Below are 19,665 nucleotides of genomic sequence, written 5' to 3'. Positions count from 1 at the left end.
CACAAACACTGCTGAAGAGTTTGGGGGCTTCAGCAGAAAACTCTGGGGAAGTTCTGGGCTGGAGAAGGGGTTTGGAGGTGGGGTTGGGTTCCTGTCACTGCAGAAGGTCCATGGGGATGGAAGCTGAAGTGGGAGTCTGACACCTGCTTGGACTGGTGGTGTGGCAGAGGATGCCCTGCAGAGTGGGTTGTAAGGGAGGTAAATCATTGCAGGTGGGCAGAAATCACAGAGCCACAGAACTGGGTGGAAAAGAGCACTGAGGCTAACCAGCAAGCCACCCCCACCGTGGCCATCAAAGCATGGCCCCCAGTGCCATGGCCACACAGTTCCTGAGCACCTCCAGACTGCACCACCTCCCTGGGCAGCCTGTCCCAGGGCCTGGCCACTCTTGCAGGGAAGAAATTGCTCCTAGTTGTTCCAACCTAACCCTCCCCTGGCACATTTTCAGGCCATTTCCTCTCATTCTGTGGCCTGATACTCAGGAAAAGAGACCAACCCCCACCTCACTCCAGCCTCCTGTCAGGCAGCTGCAGGCAGCACTCAGGGCTCCCCTCAGCCTCTTCTCCACAGACTCACTTCCAGAGGCAGGAAGGGGGCAGAGTTGCTGTGAAATAGTGTAAACCAAACTGCCTTTGCCTGCGGGTTGCTCTCTCCCAGCCCGGGCAGGTTGTGGCAGAGGGGTGAGGGTAGCCGGCAGAGGGGTGAGGGTAGCCGGCAGAGGGGTGAGGGTAGCCGGCAGAGGGGTGAGGGCAGCCGGCAGAGGGGTGAGGGTAGCCGGCAGAGGGGTGAGGGTAGCCGGCAGAGGGGTGAGGGCAGCCGGCAGAGGGGTGAGGGTAGCCGGCAGAGGGAGGCTCTGAGCCTTCTCCCCACCCGCGGCAGCACCGCAGCATTGAATTCTGCTACGAGGGCTCCACAATCACGCTGCCCTGCTCCCTGCTGCCCTGCTCCCTGCTGCCCTGCTCCCTGCTGCCAAGGGGCATCCTTGTGCAGAGGGCAGGGAGAGGCTCCAGCACAGGCACTGTGTCCAAGCTGGGGTCAGGGGAGCTGCAGGGAAGGAGGTGGCTGACTCCTTGCAGGTGCTGACACAGTGAGTGAGGAGGAGGCAGAGCAGAGGAAAGAAAGGAAATGCAAACCCAGGCAGGAAGCTTGAATTTAGCCATTGTTCAAGACCTGAAGTGATTCCACTCCACTCTCGCTGTGTCCATAACCTCCAGGCTGACAGAACCTGCCTGCATTTGAGAGCCAGTCAAGCTCTCTGTATTTACTGCCTGGGATGATCCGGTGGTGACCATCAGAACCTGTTTCTCTTAACCTGCTCTCAAGCAGAGTGCTATTTTTAGACCTAGGCTTGCACAGAGGCCCAGCTCAGCCCCTTCTGAGCTTGCACTTTGTGTAAATAAATATCCCAGCTCCCTTGGAAGCCTTCTTGAGCAGCAGCTGAGGAAAGGGAGGGGGCTGTGCTCTGGGCAGGCTGCTTGGGGATTCTGGAGGAAAACCTCCCTGGGGTGCTTTGGCTTTCTGCATTACAGCTCAGAATGGAGCTTTGCTTCTGCAGCCCTCTGCTGCCTGCATCTCATTCTGCCTCTGCCTTGTCACTGAGCTGCTTCCCCCCACAACGACCTTGTGCATAGAATCTCTTATTCCCTGCAAGCTTCCATTCCCATTTTGTCTGCCTGGGCTTCCTGATGTGGTTCCTGTAATCCCAGGACAGATTGTCTTGTGGCTCTCACCCTTACTGGGGTTTGTTGACTTGCTCTGCAATACTGGGTCCAGCTCTGGGCTCCCCAGTTCAAGGGGGACAGGGATCTGCTGGAGAGAGTCCACCAGAGGCTATGAGGATGAGGAAGGGACTGGAACAGTTCTGCTGTGAAGACTGAGACACCTGAGGCTGTTCCAGGCTGGAGGATAGATGGCTGAGAGGGATCTGCTCAATGTCTGCCAGTATCAGGGCTGGGGGGCAGGGTGGAGGTGCCAGGCTCTGTTGGGTGGTGCCCAGGCACAGGACAAGGAACAACCAACACAAGCTGGAACCCAGCAGGTTCCACCTCAACAGGAGGAGAAACTCCCTTGGTGTGAGGCTGCTGGAGGCCTGGAGCAGGCTGCCCAGAGAGGTTGTGGAGTCTCCTCCTCTGGAGGCTTTCCAACCTCCCCTGGCTGTGTCCCTGTGTGCCCTGCCCTGGCAGGAGCATTGGACTGATGATCTCCAGAGGTCCTTTCCAACCTCTCCCATTCTGGGATTCCACTTTGAGTGCACAGTGCTGCAGGAAGCCTCTCCAGCCAGCTGCAGCCCAGGGCAGATGTGCAGCTGGGTTTCCACTCCTCTTCCCAGCAGGGAGCCTCCTGCTGGCTCTTGTTTGTGCAGGATGAGGCAGTAGCTGTACAGAGCCCAACCAGCCTGCATTGTATCCCCTCTGGAAGGGGCAGGGTGAGTGATCCCTCCTGAGATGCCACTCTCTGCTCTCAAGGAGCTGTGGCATCTCCAGAGGGCTGTGGTGTGCTTGAGGCACAAGGATGTAGCTGAAGTGGCCAATGTGGGTCTGAGCAGCTGGATCCTGAAACTCACAAGTCTCAAGCCCTGGAGAGAAGCAGCTTCTGTGGGGTTCAGTGTAGGAGCCAGTCCAGCACCAGCAGCAGCCTGAAGCCCAACCTGTGCAAGGAAGCCAGAGCTGTGCCTGCAGGAGCTGAGTGCTGCTTGCTTTGCCCTTTGCAGGCCTCTGGGACTCGAGCAGCAGCTTGGAAAGCCACAGCCACAGGCTGCCTTTGCTCTCTGGTGCCAGCACGGGGGGGGCTGGCCCCCAGGCAAGGTTGAGTTTATGGCTGCAGGCTTAGGCTTTGTGTGACACCTTCAGTGGCTCCCCAAGTGTCCTGTGCAGCTGAGCAGGGTTTGAACTTCTCCTCCAGAGCCAGATCAGGTGGGTGGGCAGCTGAGGAGGTGTTTGCTGCCCTTTCTCTGCCCCCTCCTCCTCCAAGCCAGCTGCAATAAGGGAATGGGGGGACCCCCAGCTTTGTGGGAGTGAGGTTCTGCTCCAGCTCCCAGCTCAAAGCACCAAGCAAAGGCATTCTGAAGCCTGGCACCTGCCTGCCAGCTTCTCTTAGGAGGAAGTCCTCCAGCTCCCAAAGTATTTCAAGTGTGAGACAAAAATCTTTTGCCCTCTAGAGCTTTCTTTTCATCTTTGCCTCTGGCAGTGAGGAGCTGCAGCCCTCTCCAAGCCCTGCCTCTCCCCACCAGTGATTCATTGATGAGGTTGCTTGCTTTACTGAGGCCTTAGCAGGGGAATGCCCAGCAAGGTGCTGTGCTGGGGCCCTGCAGGGGCTGTGGTACCTGTGAGAAAGGTAAGGTTCAGGCTGCTGCAGGAGGAAGCTCAGCCCTGTGGAGCTGCAGGAGAAGCTGATGTGGAGGGATGGTGCTGAGAGCAGCCCCTGGAGCCGTGCTGGGGGAGGATGCAGGAGTGGTGCACCCAGCCCTGCTGCTCTCACTGCCTCGTTTCTTGCATGAAGGACCTGCTGCAACCTTCTCTTGCTCCACCCAGCTCCATCCAAGTGTCCAAAACTCCTCTTGCTGGGAGCTGCAGCCTTCCTAGAGCTGTGCCCAGGCAGGAGCTGTGAACACAGCAGAAAGAGCGGTCAGACACTGGCACAGGCTGCCCAGGGAGGTGGTGGAGTCCCCATCCCTGGAGGTGCTCAAGAAACCTGTGGCCATGGCACCTGGGGAGATGGTTTAATGGCTGTGGGGGTGTTGGGTTGCTGGCTGGACTGGATGATCTCTGAGGGCTTTGCCAACCCAAATGATTCTATGACCTTTGGGCACTGAGGTGCCCCAGGAGCCAGTTTGGAGACCTCCCTGGAAGCGCAGCAGAGCCTGGCCAGGTACCAGCTGGAAGCCCTCAGTGGTGCAGAACTGGAGCCCAGGGGTCAGCACCAAGAACAGGAGCTGAAGAGCTGCTTCGGGAAGGGCTGGGTTTGGGCTCTCCAGGAGGCGTCAGCCGCTCTCTTCGCTCCGTCCCTCGGTGCCGGTCGGGGCGGATCTCGGCTGCGGCTTTCTTCCTTAACCTCCTCAGTTTCGGCTGGTGCCTGCCTGAGCCCTTCCTGCCTCAGTCCCCTCCGTCCCCGCACCTCCCCTTCCAGCCTCACGGTGTCTCCGGGCTGGCTCTGCCCGTGGCCGCTCCCTCCCCGGGGAGGCGGTGCCGGGGCCGGGCTGGGCGGCTCCGGGGAACCACCTGCGGCTGCCGGGCTCCGGGTACCGGCTCCGGGCGTCGGCACCGCCCGGGCTCCTCGCAGCCCAGCAGCAGCGGGACAGGGCTCGGCTCCCCCGGTCCGGCTGGGGAGGGGAACGGGACGGGACGGCCCCGGCGGGGAGGGACCCGGGGCCGCCTCTGCGGGAACTCCCGGCCCGAGGATGAGCTCCTGAAGCCTGGGACCTGCAGCATCCTCCTGTGAGTAGCTTGGGCAGCCCCGGGAGGGGAGAAGCTCGCAGAGGGGTGGGCTCAAAGCTCTGTTTGTATGGATTTAAGTTTCCTGCTGCAAGGCTCCTGCGGGCAGGGAAAGGGCTGGAGGTGGTTTGAGGAGGGGATACGAGGCACGGAGAGACCTCGGCGTGCAGCACAGAGCTTCACCGGGGGCTCTAAAGCCGGAGGAAACAGCGCGGAGGTGTCCTCCAAAGAGCGTCTGCTAAGGTGGGGCTTGGGCAGCTGTTTCACAAGCTGGGAGAGCCTCCAGGTGCGGTGCAGGGACCGGAGCTGAGCTCTTGAGTTGTTTCCTCCCCGCAGAGAAGTTTCGCAGCTCTGCCGCAGGATTGTCCTCTCCCTGGCAGTGTCCTCTCAGCCCTGGGCGCAGGCTGGAGCTCCTGTCCTGACTGAGTCACCCCCAAGGAGATCGCAGCGGGAGGCTGTGTGTTGGCTTTGCTTCTGCGGGGGCTGTTTGTTTGCGGTCGGGTTTGGGTTTGCCTCCCCCAGCTGTAGTTAGTTTCGGGGTTATTTGGCTTGGAGTTGTTTGGTTTTGAGGTGGTGCTGGGGTTTGGGTTGGGATTCTTGGGGGGGTTGGGGTTTTTTTCTGGTTGGTTTGGGGTTTTTTGGGGTCGTTTGGAGGTTTGGGGGGGGTGGGTTTGTTGTGGTGGTGGTTTGGTTTTATTTGGGGGTCTTTGGGGGGGGTTTGGAGGTTTGGTTTGGTTTATTTGCTGTTGGTTGGGGTTTTAGGGGGGGGTTGTTTGGAGGCTTGTGGGAGGTTTGGGTTTTGCTATTGGCTTGGTTTTATTTGGGGGTTTGCTTGGAGGTTCGGGTTGGTTTATTTGCTGTTGGTTTGGGTTTATTTGGGGTTTTGGGGGTGGTTTGGAGGTTTGGGTTGGTTTTGTTGTTGGTTTGGGTTTATTTGTGGGGTTTTTGGGGGTTGTTTGGAGGTTTGGTTTTGTTTTGCTGTTGTTGGTTTGGTTTTATTTGGGTTTTGTGGGGGTGGTTTGGAGGTTTGGGTTGGTTTATTTGCTGTTGGCTTGGGTTTATTTGGGGGTTTTGGGGTTGTTTGGAGGTTTGGTTTTCTGCTGTTGGTTTGCTTTGGGTTTTTTGAGGTTTGTGGGACCTTGGTTTTGGTTTTCTGCTGTTGGGTTTGGTTTTATTTGGGTTTTGTGGGGGTGGTTTGGAGGTTTGGGTTGGTTTATTTGCTGTTGGCTTGGGTTTATTTGGGGTTTTGGGGGGTTGCTTGGAGATTTGGGCTGGGGTTTTGCTGTTAGCTTGGGTTTATTTGGGGTTTTGGGGGTGGTTTGGAGGTTTGGGTTGGTTTATTTGGGGTTTTGGGGGTGGTTTGGAGGTTTGGGTTGGTTTATTTGGGGTTTTGGGGGTGGTTTAGAGGTTTGGTTTTCTGCTGTTGGTTTGCTTTGGGGGTTTTTGGAGGTTTGGGGGGGGGCCTTGGTTTGGTTTTGTTGTCGGCTGTGTGGTTTTATTGGGGTTTTTCTTTTGGTGGTGTTTGGTGGTTTGGAGGTTTGTGGTGGGGTTGGTTTGGTCTTTTGGTTGGTGGTTTGGTTTCAGTTGGCTTTTGTGGGGGGAGTTCTATGTGTGGGGTTTTGCTCTTTGAGGTTTTTGACTCTGTTTGGATTTGTCTGGGATTTCCCCCCCCCCTCTGCCGAGCCTGGCTGTTAGAAAGGAGCTGTCAGAGCAATTATTGAAGCTGAAAAGCTTGGAGCATTGTCTGGCAGCTCGGCCAGCAGTCTCCAGCACTCAACAAAACCATCCTGGGTCTCACTTGGGACCACGCTGAAGCTGCTGACAGGTTTGAAGCTGTGATTTCTGGGGGGGGGTTGTGGTAATTCTTGTGCTTGATGCCCCAGGAAGCCCTTGCTGGAGGAGGAGGCACAGCCTTTAGCACCCAGCTTTCCCTGATGTGCTGCTTTGTGCTGCACGGAGAGGTCGATTCGGGGATTGGGAGCCAGGAGACAAAGGCAGAGCAGCAATCAGTGGCTTCATGGCCCCATGAGACTCATCGAGGACAGGGCACCAGGCTGTGGGGGCCAGGTTAGACACCAAGGGCTTGCCAAGGGCTTTCAGCACGGAGGTGGAGCAAGCATAGGGCATGGCAATGCCTCTGGGTTTGCCTGCAGTGCTCTCGGGCCAGGGGAATTTGCCTGATGGGTTCAACAAGTTGCTCTGTGCAGCACTTGAGGAAATCTGGTGAGTGCAGCACAGGAGGAGCTGCATCTCCCTGCTGCACACAGGATTCTCTCTCTGTTTGCTTGGGGCCTTGCAAAACGAAGGGTCTGGAGCAGGCAGAGGCCCTCACAGCACCTGTGAGGCTCACATGCTTCTGGCAGAGCAGCTTCAGCTGCAGAGGATCCAGTCCAGGAGCTGAGGAGCAGGCTGCACCCCACGCTGAGCTGCAGGCAGGCAGAAAGCAGCAGTCCTGAAACTCCAATCCACAGCTGGCAGGGGACTTGGCTCCCTTCTTGGCAGCAGTTCATGGAGGTTTCCTGTCCAGCCTTGCTCCTATCTGTCTGCTGCTACTGCAAACACAACTTTTATTGGTTACACTAAATTCTTCTTCTTGCTCCTGGCCATAAACAGAGAATCAGTCAGGACTTAGTGCACAAGGCAGCTGGAGGAGCCCAGGAGCGAGTTGCTCGAGTGCCTACAGCGCTCTCAGACCAGCACCCACTGTGCTCCCAGAGTAAATCCATCAGTGCTGAACGCCCTGTGGGGTGCTGGCACCTGCCCCAGGCAGCTCCTGCTCCCCAGGGTGGTGTCTCAGCAGCTGGGCTCTCATCTCTTTGTGCCAGGCGGGGATCAGTGCCGCTGGAGTGCAGCTGTGCTGGGAGGAGGGTTGGTCGTGGGACAGCCAGGCAGCCCTGGTGGGCATGTGGGAGAGGGAGAAAAACGTCGTGGGGGCGATTGAGCTGCTTGGAGCGAGAGGCACAGGAGCTGGGAAGCGCAGCCCAGACCTGTGGCGTTCCACAGGCAGGGAGAGGTGATCCGTGTGAGGCATGAATGGAGATCAGAGAGGAGGAAAGCAAGAGAAAAAAACCCGCTGCTGGGATGTCTGAGTCATGCAGTTTCCCAGTGACATACATAGCTTAATGTTTGCACAACCACCTCCGCGGAGCAGCGCTCCTCACCTCATTGCAGGGGCCCTGCACTCGGGGTGCTGCTGCACCACCAGCTGCTCAGGGCCAGCTGCCGGCCGGGGATGCCCCAGCCTGGCTCCAGGGCTGATGGTGCAGCTGCTGAGTGAGCGCCGAGGAAGGAGGCTCTGCCCCCACTGCAGCGAGCACAGCTCCGCGCTCGGCCCCTGCGCCGGCGGCGCTCGGCCCCGGGCTTGCTCGGAAGGCGCTTTCCGGTGGGGCTCTGGCAGCGGAGGGGAAAGGAGCCCATGGGTTGCACTGGGGGGGCTTGGGCTGCCCACCCTCTGCTGAGGGCTGCAGCCTCGTGTGCTGCACGGCAGCTTCCCGCTGCTGCCTGGAGCAGGGTGGAGAGCCAAAGAATTCCTTGGAAAGACTAAATCTTGTGTTTGTTTATTAGCCTGCAGCAGCAGCCTCCGGACTCTGACCCAGCAAGAGCATTTGTGTCTAGCAAAGCAAACCCAACCCCCCCGCTGCCAGCAAACGGCAGCTGGGCTGCTGCTCTGCCATCCCCCCCCCCCCGGCCCGGGAGCTGGGCTGCTGCTCTGCTCCCCCCCCGGCCCGGGAGCTGGGCTGCTGCTGCTCTGCGCCCCCCGGCCCGGGAGCTGGGCTGTGCTCTGCGCCCCCCGGCCCGGGAGCTGGGCTGCTGCTCTGCGCCCCCCGGCCCGGGAGCTGGGCTGCTGCTGCTCTGCGCCCCCCGGCCGGAGCTGGGCTGCTGCTCTGCGCCCCCGGCCGGAGCTGGGCTGCTGCTCTGCACCCCAGGCCGGAGCTAGGCTCCGACAGCAGAAGCAGCTCGGGGGCTGAGCTCACTCCAGGCTGCTGCAGGTCCGGGTGTGAGCCCCGGGCGTTGGCTCCACCCCGTGGGAATCTCGGTGCAAGGTGACCCCAGGAGCTGTTGGATCGCTCCGGTGCTGCTGGGCACAGCCAGAGGGCCCTGAAGGCACATCTGGGGTTGCCTCCTTCCTTGGTGTTGCTCCTGGCATCTCCATGCCCTTGGCTGACACCTGGAGCCTTGTGACCAGCTCTGGGCTGCCCTGCTCCAGAGGGGCTGGGAGCTGCTGGACAGAGCCCAGTGGAGGCTATGAGGATGCTGAGGGGCCTGGAACAACTCTGTGAGGAGGAAAGGCTGAGAGCCCTGGGGCTGGGGAGCCTGGGGAAGAGCAGCCCCAGAGGGGCTGTGGTCAGTGGTTAGGGTGGGGGGCAAGCAGAAGGGGCCAGGCTCTGCTCAGAGCTGCCTTGTGATGGGCCAAGGGCCAGGGGACACAAACTGGGTTGGAAGGGCCCCCCAGAGGTCACCTAGTCCCTGTGCCCCCCTACCCTGCTGGCCAGTGTGATTTGAGGGCTGTGTCACAAAGCCTCTGAGTGCTGCCAGGCTCTAACCTGAGTGCTTTTTGCTGCTTCATTTCCCTGCTTTCCACCTGAGTGCACACAGGGCTGGTTCCTAGCATTTGTCACCTTGACTCTCACCCACCCTCCCCCATGAGTCATTCATCCAGGTGCCTGGAGGTATTTTTCTTCTCTCTGAATCAATTTCTCCTTTTTTTTTTGCCTGGGTAATATTTAACTGCTGATTACACATCCTCCCAGCAGCACCCAGCCTGTGGGGGACCTTAGCAGCCTGCCCTGGGGAGAGCTACCTCACTGCAAGCAGAGAGCCTGGGCTGGGCCCTGCCTGGGGAGCTCCTGTCCTGCTCTGCTCCTGCTGCAGCACCCAGGACTGCTTTTGTCGGCCAGGGATCAGAGCAGGCTGCCCAGGGAGGAGGTGGAGTCCCCATCCCTGGAGGTGTGCAAGAACTCTGTGCCCATGGCACCTGGGGCCATGGTGGGGCTGGGTTGGACTGGATGAGCCCAGAAGGCTTTTCCAACCCAAGCAGTTCTGAGGTCCTCAGTGCTGAGTGTTGCAGACTCTCCAGTCCCAGGCTGCCCTCCTCAAGCTGCCATCCATTGCCTCTCACCCCAGGGCTACAACCCTTCTGAGAAGCCTTTTCTGCAAGGCAAAGGCCAGGCAGTGCAGTTCTCCTTCTCCTCTTTGTCCTGAGAGGGTGGCTCCTGTGAGGAAGGACCTCTCCTGTGCCAGCTCTTGGGGGCACCACTTGTAGCTGCTTCATTTGGCATCCCCTGGCCACAGTCAGGAGTGCAAGAGGCAGCAAAAGAGCCTCCAGAGAGCCTCCTCCCAGCCAGCAAAGCAAGCTGCCAAGGAAAGAGCCCTCCTGGAAGGAGTGCTGGACCTCAGCTGCCAAAGTGCTCTCAGGTTTCTCCTGACACCTGATCTAGCACTTGCAGGGTGCATGCAAAGGGCAGTTTGGGTTTAAAACATCCCATCCCAGTTTCTCCTGAAGTGACTCAAGTCAGAGCTAAACAATGGAGTGACTCCAGCCCCTGCAAGTGGAACTGCAGGGCCCAAGTGGCTTATTGCAGGTGGCTTGTAAAGAGCTTTGCTGCCTCCCAGCACACTGAGCAGCTCTTTCCTTTGGGATGGTCAGAGGGCCAGAGAGTTGTCTGGGCTGGAGGGGCCCTCTGAGGTCATCCAGGCCAACCTCCAGCCCAACCCCACCAAGGCCACCAAACCCTGGCCCCAGGTGCCATGGCCACAGGGTTCTTGCACACCTCCAGGGCTGGGGACTCCCCCACTTCCCTGGGCAGCCTCTGCCAGAGTCTGACTCTGCAAAGCAGCCCCAGAGGGAGGAAGCTGCCCTGGCTCTCCCTCCCTTCTGAAAGGAGTGTCCTGGGGCACTTCAACCCCATCAGTTCAGGCTGTCTAGAAGCTGTTTGGAGGAGGTGCTAACCACAGACTGTCCATACCTGGACTGGAAGGGACCCAAGGAGAGCCCAGGAGGTGGCTTCTGCTCTCCCCAAAGCCTGGGGGGGTTCCAGTTTCAGCATTGCTCAGAGTTTCTGCCTGGAGGGAGTGTTCTTCATCCCAGCTTCCAGGGCTCTGCCTGGAGACTCAGCCAAGTGTGAGGGGAAGCCCAGAGCTGGTGGGAAGCTGCAGGTGGCACAGGGGACATTTGTCAGTGAACAAAAGATGAGAGAGAGAATTAGGAGGGGTGAAAACCAAGAAGCTCAGCCACAGGCAGCTGAGCTCCACCTGAGAGCCTCCCCCCCAGGGCTTCCCTAGCCCGGCTGCAGGCTGCAGGGGGGCAGTGCGAGCTGCTGGAGCCTCCGCGGTGTGCTGGGGGCACGGTGGAGGTTTCCCATTTTCAGGTCAAACCCAGGTGCTGACAAACATCTCCCAGCACCCAGGCAGGGCCTCTGGCTGAAGCAGTGGGGAAATCCCTCTGGCTTGTTCTGCCTCCCAGCCTGGCTGGTCCCACAGCCGGCAGCGCCTGCAGGGCTGTGCTGCTCTGACCGCCGTGGAGCTGCTGCGCTCCCCGGGCTGGGCTGAGCTGAGCTGAGCTGAGCTCACACGGGGGAAGAGGAGGAATGTGTGTGGCCCAGGGCTTGGAGGCTCACAAGCACTTCACAGCCTGCTTCAGACACTGCTCCTGGGCAGCTGCTTCTGCTTCACACTCCCAGGCTTCTGAAATGAGCTCCCTGGGGACCTGTCCTCAGCTCCTGTCCTCTGTGTGAGCTGAGGGGGAAGAGAAGGCTCCAGGGGGACCTCAGAGCTGCCTGCCAGTGCCTGAAGGGATCCTGCAGGAAGGCTGCAGAGAGACTTCTCATGAGGGTGTGAGAGCCAGGCCAAGGGGGAAGGGTTTGGAGCTGAGGCAGAGCAGGGTGAGAGTGGAGCTGAGGAAGAAGTTCTGCAGCAGGAGGGTGCTGAGGCTCTGGCACAGGCTGCCCAGGGAGGCTGTGGCTGCCTCCTGCCTGGGGATGTTCAAGGCCAGGCTGGATGAGGCCCTGAGCAGCTGAGTCTGGCTGAGAGGTGTCCCTGGGCATGGTGGGGAGCTTGGAGCAGAGGAGCTCTGAGCTCCCTTCCAGCCTGAGCCCTTCCATGATGCTCTCAAGACAAAAGCCATGCAGGCAGAACCCCTCTTTGCTTTGGGTCTGTTTGGGGTTTGTTGCTTTCCTCTGCCTGCAGCCTGTGTGGCTCTCTCTGCCTTGGCAAGAAGATGAAATGCTCTGAATGTGTTTTAGCAGCAGCTCAGCCTGGAGAGCTCCTGCCAGAGCCCTGAGACAAATGCTTCCATGAAGCTGCTGCTCTGCCACCAGGGCACACAGGCTCCACACAGAGCAGGTTTGTTTGCCTGGGGCCTCGCTGCTGCCTCAGCTCCTGCTAACCAGTTGGAGCTGGGTTGGTTTTTCCTCCTTCCTCCCTCTTTAGAGCCTCACAAGGTAACTTCAGGCCCATTCAGGTCTCACTGAGGCACATTGTGTTCCTGCTGCCTTCTGAAGCGACAGCTTGCCTTGGAGCACCGAGGGGCTCCTGCTGCTCAGCTCCTGATCAGTTCCCAGGCTGAGAGCTGGGGCTGTGCAGCCTGGGGAAGAGAAGGCTCCAGGGAGACCTCAGAGCAGCCTTCCAGTACCTGAAGGGGGCTGCAGGAGAGCTGGGGAGAGGCTTCTGACAAGGGCTGGGAGAGATAGGATGAGAGGGAAGGGATTGAAGCTTGAGGAGGGGAGATTCAGAATGGAGATTAGGGAGAAATTCTTGCCAGTGAGGGTGGGGAGAGCCTGGCACAGGCTGCCCAGGGAGGCTGTGGCTGGCTGCACCCTGGGGGTGTTCAAGGCCAGCTTGGATGAAGCCCTGAGGACCAGTGGGAGGTGTCCCTGCCCATGGCAGGGGGTTGGAACTGGATGATCATTTAGGTCCTTTCCAGCCCAACCCATTCTGTGACTCTGACATTCCTGCTGCTCCTGGCTGCTTCTCCTGGCCCCTGGCTGTTCTCCTGCCTCATGCTGCTGCTGGAGGCTGAGAGCAGGAGTAAGTGGCTGCTCTGCCACCAGGCTGTTGGGCTGGAAGCTGAGCAGCCCAAACTCCAGGCTGGTTCTAAGCAGAATGTTCATTCCCTTTCCCAGCAGCTCTCCTGGCCAGCACACCGAGAAAGAAAACCAGGGATGAGGCAAACCCAGCCCTGGGGTTTGGAGTTTAAGACCCTGCCCTGCTGGGAAGGGAATCAAGCCCCAGAGCAGCAGAAGTGGCAGGCAGCTTAGACCTGAACAAGCAAGGAAGGGAGGGGGGGAAGCCCCAGATCAGCAATGCCCCAGGCTCTGTTTGGCCCCAGTGTGAGATGAAACCCAAAGCCTGGGCAGGAGGGGCAGCTGGAAGGATGGATTCCTGCCTCAGCTGAACTGGAGGGTCCCAAGGAGAAGTGATTCCTGCTGGGGGATTTCCCAGTGGCTGATTCTGTGTCTGCAGCACAGCCTCATGCAGAGCCACCTTGCACCAGGTGGCAAAGCCCTGAGCTTGTGTCCTGCCAAGCAGCACCTGCCTGCCCTGGCAGGGAGCTGGCTCTCCAAGCCCAGCTCCTGGGGGGGGGAGGGGAAAGCTTCAACCAACCTTCTCTGCTCCCTTTTCTCCCCCCTCCCACACCTCTGCTGTAATTGCCAGGTGCTGCTTGACAGATGAGCTCTGATCCTCATCTCCTCCCTCTGCCTGCAGCTCAGGGCAGGAAGGGCTGCAGGAAGGGAGGATAAATGTGGCCCCACTGCCAGAACAACCTCCAGGCTGTACCTGCAGAGCTGTTGGCAACGGAAGCCTGCCCAAAGCTTCCCTTCAGGGAAACACTTCCAGCTCTGGGGGGTGCAAAAGGAGCCAGGCCTGTGTGCCCCCCAGCCCTGGGGTGACTTAGTGGCTCTCCAAAGCCCAGGCAGGTGGGCAGGGAGGGCTGCGCAGTGTGTGTCATAAAGGGAAGAATTTCCTCTGCTTGCTGGACCAAAGCCCACTTCTGCCCTGCTCCACAGCTCCTGGTGAGCACCCCTGGGCTTTCCAGAGGCTTTTCTTTCCCTCTAGCCAGAGCAGGACCCAGCCTGCAGCACCCTAAAAAGCCTCTTGAGCCCCTGCTTGGCAGCGGCACAGCCTCCAGCGAGGTGGTTTCGGGTGGGTGGGGAAGCAGCAGGTGAGACCAAGCTGCTGGCTGAGCCCTGGGTGCCCCTCACAGCTTCCTGCTGCTCTGCTCCACAGCGACCTGGGCAAACTGGAAAGGCAAAAAGATCTCTTTCAGGGTGGAAAAAGCTCCACAGCTACAGCTGGGGATGGTGAGCTGAATGAGCTGGGCCTGGGCTGAACAAAGGACTCATTGAGTCAGAGCAGAATGCCTCAGCCCCAGGCTGCAGCCAGGGGAGGTTCAGTCCTTTATTATTGTTTGGTATTTTAAAGAGGAAAAAACAACAACAACAGCAACAAGAAGTTGTTTAAGCTGAGGGGATCAAAGCCTCTGCTGGATCAGCCATGCAGGCATTGATGTTTCCCTTCCAGCTGGGTGCTGGTGCCCTGCAAGAGTGCTCAGGGGCTGGCAGAGGCTGCCCAGGGAGGTGGTGGAGTCCCCATCCCTGCCCTGTGGCCGTGGCCCTTGGGGCCAGGGTTTGGTGGCCATGGGGGTGCTGGGCTGGAGCTTGGACTGGGTGACCTCTGAGGGCTTTTCCAACCCAAACAATTCACTGCTGCTGTATCTCCTTTTATCCTCTGGCCCCTGAGCTGTGCATGTTGTGAGGCTCAAGGGCCAGGTGGTAGCAGAGCTGCCACTGAACGCAGCAGGAGCAGGTTTCCATCCTCCCTCAGCCTGCACTTAGGAGGCTCTGAGTCTCTCCTGGGCAGCTGCCTGAGGATCACCCTCAAGTTGTCCTTTTCACCACCCTCCCTGTCTGGGGTGGCTGATGGGCAGAGATGATCTGCTCTGTGCACACTCCAGAGAGTCCTTCTCCAGTGGCCTCTGCTCACCATCCCCTCCCTTGGCAGCTGTTGTCTGGGCCAGGAGCAAAGGTGGTTTTACCTTTGTGGATTCACATCAAGAGAGACAAGACTGAGTCTCACACTGGCTGATGAGCTCCTTGCCTTTCCTTTCCTTTTCTTCCCCTCCTGCAGCTGGATCAAGATGACCACAGCCTCACCCCTGCTCAATAACACCCTGGCCTCAGCGAATGTCACCACCAAGTCTCAAGAGCAAAGCCTCTACCAAAGTAAGGAAAGCAGAAGGCTGCTGCCTTTTGAAGTGGACCTTGAGCTTAGCAAACTTCCAGCAGCCCAACCACAGCTTTGTAAATAAGACTTTTCTTCCCCCCCTCCCCTCCCCTCCCTTCCCCTCCTCCCTCTGCCTCCCTGCCAGGCTCTGGAGCAATCGTTGCTGCCATCGTGGTCGGCGTCATCGTTGTCTTCACGGTGGTCCTGCTCATACTGAAAGCCTACAACAGGTGTGTGGCCAAGCTCCTCTGCTGCCCTGGGCTGGGAGGGGGAACCAAGAGCACTGCCAGGAGGTTTGCCAGTGGCTGGTGCTGTGCATTGCCAGGAGAATCTAAAGGATAACCTGCTGGAAGTGTCCTGACTCCGTCAGCCTTCTGGGATGGACTTGCTGGGAAGCACAAAGGGCTTCCTTGAGGGAGGGTCCCTGAGGGAGGGTCCCCAATGGCACAGGGTGCAATGGAAAGGGCCTCATGGAGCAGCCCACACAAAGGTCTGCTCAGCCCAGGCAAGGTGCAGCAGTCACACCAAGCAGGAGAGCATCCTCCAGAGCAGGAGAAGGAAGAGGAGCAGGGTCAGGAGGAGGCCAAGCAGGAAGCTGCAGCAGGAGGCTTCCCTCCTCTCAGCAAACTCCTCCCTCCACCCCAAGTGTGGTGGTGATGCTCTGGGATGCAGCTGGAGCCAGCTGCTCCTGGCTGACTCCACACTGCTGGTGGCCTGCAGCCCGGGGCTGGCCTGGGGCTCTGTCCCAGCAAACCAGGAGAGGATGAAATCCTGATCTGTGCTGACTGCAGGAGCTGCTGGGTGTGAGCTGCTTCCACAGGAACCTTCTTAGGGTGTCAGGGAGGGACAGGACTGGGGGGGATGGAGCAAAACTAGAAGTGGGGAGATTGAGATTGGCTGTGAGGAAGAAGTTGTTCCCCAGGAGGGTGGTGAGAGCCTGGCACAGGCTGCCCAGGGAGGTGGTGGAAGCCTCATTCCTGGAGGTGTTTGCAGCCAGGCTGGAGGTGGCTGTGAGCAACCTGCTGTGGTGTGAGGTGTCCCTGGCCATGGCAGGGGGTTGGGACTGGCTGAGCCTTGAGGTCCCCTCCAACCCTGACAGTTCTGTGACTCTGTGATTGCCAAGGGGAGAGACCACAGCAGCTGGCAGCTCTGACAGTGTCCTTGTTCCCTTCACAGGCACATGAGAGTGAGGAGGGAGCTGGAGCCCAAGGGCACCAAAGCATCAATGTCAACTGCTTCGGGGCAGGGCAACAGCCTGGCTCAGCACCCTACAGTGACTTTCATACCTGTGGATATCCACATGCAGAATAGGTAACTGCTGGGAGAGGAGAGGTGGAACTCTTGCCATGGACCTGGGACTCCTCAGCAGAGCAGTGCTGCCTTTGGAGGAGCAATGAGCTCTGGGTTTGTCTGCAGCCTGGATCCCATCCTGCTTCGGGAGGAGGAAGCAAAGCTCTGGACCCTCTTGGTGTGGCTGAGCTCAGCTGGTGGAGCTGCACAACCCCCCAGAAAGGCAACAAACCTCCTGACAGAGCTCTGGGGATGGAGAGACTGAATCCATCCCTGGGAGAAGCAAAGCAGAGCCCTGGGTGGTGGAGCTGTGGCTTGGAGAGCTGAAGCCTTTCCTGCTCCCTAATGCCTGAGGGTAAAAGCTGGAGGGAGGCTTGGGCTGTGCCAGCTCCCAGCTCAGCCTGGCCCTGGCTCTGCCATGGTTCATGTGAAACAGGGCTGTAGTTCACCCTCTGCACGGTGGCAGCACAGGAAGCAGCACAACTTTGGCCTCACTCCTGTCTCATGTTCCTGTCCCACATAGGTTTGGTTGGAGACAAAAGGGGGCGGGGGGGGGAACCCCACCCTAAACCCAACACAACCTTTTTGTTCCCAAGGGTTTTGAGGAGATGAACTTGGCCCCAGGGCCACTTGCAAATGAATGCAGTGTCTGGGAGGCCTCCACTCCCAGCAAGAACTGCCTTGGGCTGGCGCTGGAGTTGTGTTTGAATCTTTTGTCTTAGGCAGGGCTGAGGCTTCAGGCAGCTCTTGAGCTCAACAAGCAAGGCTGGGGAGGTGGCACCAAGGGAGCAGCCCCAAGCCAGCCTGGCTTTCCCCAGCTCCCGCACACGGAGCACCTCGGGGATGCTTTTGTTCCCCCGAGCTATTTCCAGCCCTTTCTGTGCCTGCCCGGAGCGCTGCTGCCTGCCTGTGGGCGTGGAGCAGTCGGAGGCAGCGTCCCAGGGCTGCTCCCGGCCCGCGGAGGGGAACAAGCAGCAGCATTGTCAGCTCTCAGTGCCCGATTGTCTGCTCGGTGCCTGCCCGAGAGCAGCCCTGGCCAGCCGGCAAGGGTGAGGGAGAAGCTGAGGAGCTGAATCCTGTGTGGAACAGAAATGTGTGAGGCTCCGAGAAGCATCTGGGGAGGCTGCACCCAGGGACCGGGTTGGGGACCCTCACTAAAAGCAGGGTCCAGAGAAGGGCACTGAAGCTGGGGAGGGGTCTGGAGAACAGGGCTGGTGAGGAGCAGCTGGGGGTGTCTGGGCTGGAGAAGAGAAGGCTCCAGGGGCACCTCAGAGCTGCCTGCCAGGACCTGAAGGCATCCTGCAGGAAGGCTGCAGAGGAACTTTTCCTGGAGGCAGGCCAAGGGGGAATGGTTTGGAGCTGAGGCAGAGCAGGGTCGGACTGGAGCTGAGGAAGTTCTTCAGCAGGAGGGTGGTGAGAGCCTGGCACAGGCTGCCCAGGGAGGCTGTGGCTGCCTCCTGCCTGGGGGTGTCCAGGGCAAGGTTGGATGAGGCCTTGAGCAGCTGAGTCTGGCTGAGGGCATGGTGGGGAGGTTGGAGCAGAGGAGCTCTGAGCTCCCTTCCCACCTGAGCCATTCTGGGATCTGCTCCTGGCACACTTGGTCACCTTCCCAGTTCCAGTGCAGTGCACTTTGCCTGGCTGGAGCAGAGTAAGCAGTTCTGGGCTGGTGGAAGTGCTGCTGCTGGCAGCAGGATCACAGCTGGGAGCAGGCTCAGTCTGCAACACCCAAACCCTGCTGCTGGCACAGCCTGGGAGGCCTCTCCAACCCTTCCAGCTCCTGTCAGCAAAACCCAGAGCTTCTGCTGACCAAGCAAAATCAGCTTCTCAAGGAACACAACTCCCTCTTGTTGCCCCTGCACTGCCCCTGCACTGCCTGAGGAATTCCCTGTGGGCTCAGCAGCTTTCCAGGAACAGCCCCAAGCTCTCCTTGTGCAGCTGCTTCAGCACTGACTCCTCCTGCCCTGGCTCAGCACCTGGCTTCCAACTTCCAACCCCCCAGGCCCTGGACAAGCTCCACTGTACAGAGCCCCAGCAGGGAGGGGCTGGAAGGGACCTCTGCAGCTCACCCACTCCAAGCCCCTGCTGCAGCAGGGCACCCACAGCCCTGGAGCCCAGGGGCACAGTGGCCAGGGGGAGGTGGAAGCTCTCCAGAGCAGGAGACTTCACAGCCTCTCTGGGCAGCCTGCTCCAGGCCTCCAGCAGCCTCACAGCAAAGAAGTTTCTCCTCTTGTTCCCTTTGTGCCCCTTGGCCTGTCCCTGGGCACCACTGAGCAGAGTCTGGCCCCAGCCTCTTGCCCCCCAGCCTTTAGCTCTCACTGAGCACTGCTCAGCTGCCCTCTGGGGCTGCTCTTCTGCAGGCTCTCAGCCCCAGGGCTCTCAGCCTTCCCTCCAGGCCCCTCAGCATCTTTGCAGCTTCTGTTGGTCTCTCTCCAGTAGTTGCCTCTTGACCTGGGGAGCCCAGAACCAGGCACCTCAGCTGCCTTTGCCCCCAGCCTTGCCATCAGCTCATCCTGCTGGTTAAAAAGGCCCCAACCAAGCAACCCCCAACCCAGCTGGAAGCTGATATTGCAAACTGGCTCTGTTAAAGGCATCCCAGACCACATCAGCCCCTGGAGAGAGCAGGCAGAGAGAGTGTAACACATTCATTATGCTCAAACCAACTCAGCAGGGATCTGCAAATGACTCCAAAGTGGATCCCTCGGTGGCACAGCTCCTCAGGGTGGCTTTTCCCTCAGCAGTGTGGTGAAAGCAACGTTTTAGTTCCTTGCTCCAGCTTCTCTCCTCCCAAGCCACCAGTGGGGCTGCCTCCAGCAGCGTGGGTGAGAACATTTGGTCTGCAGGCCACAGGAGGTCTAAGGGCTGGAGTGAGGCTTGTCAAGAATTAGTTGGGTTTTATTCTTGCTTCTGAAAGTCCTCTACAGTCGATGGCTTCAGCAGGTGGGATCCCTCAGCCTGACAGCTGGCACTCTACAGGAGTAAAAGGTGTAAATTCTCATTCCAGGGTGAGTGCTTGCCCCAAAGGGCAAGGTCTGGATCCCTCCCTCCCCTTGTTTCAGCAGGGAGCTCGGAGCTCCATCTAGTGTCCTCCTCCCCTCCAAAAACCTCTTGGACTGCTCTGCTCCCAAGACAGGCTGGGAGTTGGGGTCCTTCAGCCCGGAGAAGGCTCCAGGGAGACCTTTAAGCAGCCTTCCAGTACCAGAAGGGGGCTACAGGAGAGCTGGGGAGGGACTTCTGACAAAGGCATGGGGTGACAGGATCAAGTGGAAGAAGCTGGAGGCATTAGGAAGAAATTCTTCCCCACCAGGCTGCTGAGGCAGTGGCTGCCCAGAGAAGTTGTGGAGGCTCCAAGCCTGGCAGTGTTGACAGCCAGGCTGGATGAGGCCTTGAGCAGCCTGGGCTGGTGGGAGGTGTCCCTGCCCATGGCAGGGGCTTGGCAGTGGATGATCTTTAACCCAAACCCTTCCCACCCAAACCCACTCCGCTTCTACCCATAAAATAATCTCAAGCTTAGCTGTCAGCTTGACTGAACTCCAGGAGCTTGCACCCTCAGCCCAGGCCACCTTCTCCCCACTCCCCAGGGCCAGGACTGCTAAGTGTCTGTCCCCACCCCTGGACGTGCAGAGGGCAGAGGCACAATCAGCTGCACCCAAGCAGGGGCAGGGCCTCAAGTCCCATAAGCAAGGAAGGGATGGAAAATCAGCTGCCTGTCACATGTGGCACTTGT

The 19,665-nt window shown here is 59.2% G+C and overlaps 1 protein-coding gene across 1 annotated transcript; it reads left to right on the top strand.

The window, feature by feature from the left end:
- Window positions 1–4,268: 4,268 nt before the first annotated feature.
- NCMAP (non-compact myelin associated protein) lies at window positions 4,269–16,276 on the top strand. The gene is made up of 4 exons (XM_054170951.1): window positions 4,269–4,433; window positions 14,556–14,650; window positions 14,797–14,881; window positions 15,828–16,276. Exons 2-4 carry the CDS (start codon window positions 14,566–14,568, stop codon window positions 15,964–15,966), a joined length of 309 nt encoding a protein of 102 aa, XP_054026926.1. The 5' UTR covers window positions 4,269–4,433; window positions 14,556–14,565; the 3' UTR covers window positions 15,967–16,276.
- The last annotated feature ends 3,389 nt before the right edge of the window (window positions 16,277–19,665 follow it).

This window comes from Dryobates pubescens, chromosome 20 (genome assembly GCF_014839835.1).
Source record: "Dryobates pubescens isolate bDryPub1 chromosome 20, bDryPub1.pri, whole genome shotgun sequence".
Lineage (NCBI taxonomy): Eukaryota > Metazoa > Chordata > Aves > Piciformes > Picidae > Dryobates > Dryobates pubescens.
This window is presented reverse-complemented; position numbering and strand designations above follow the sequence as displayed.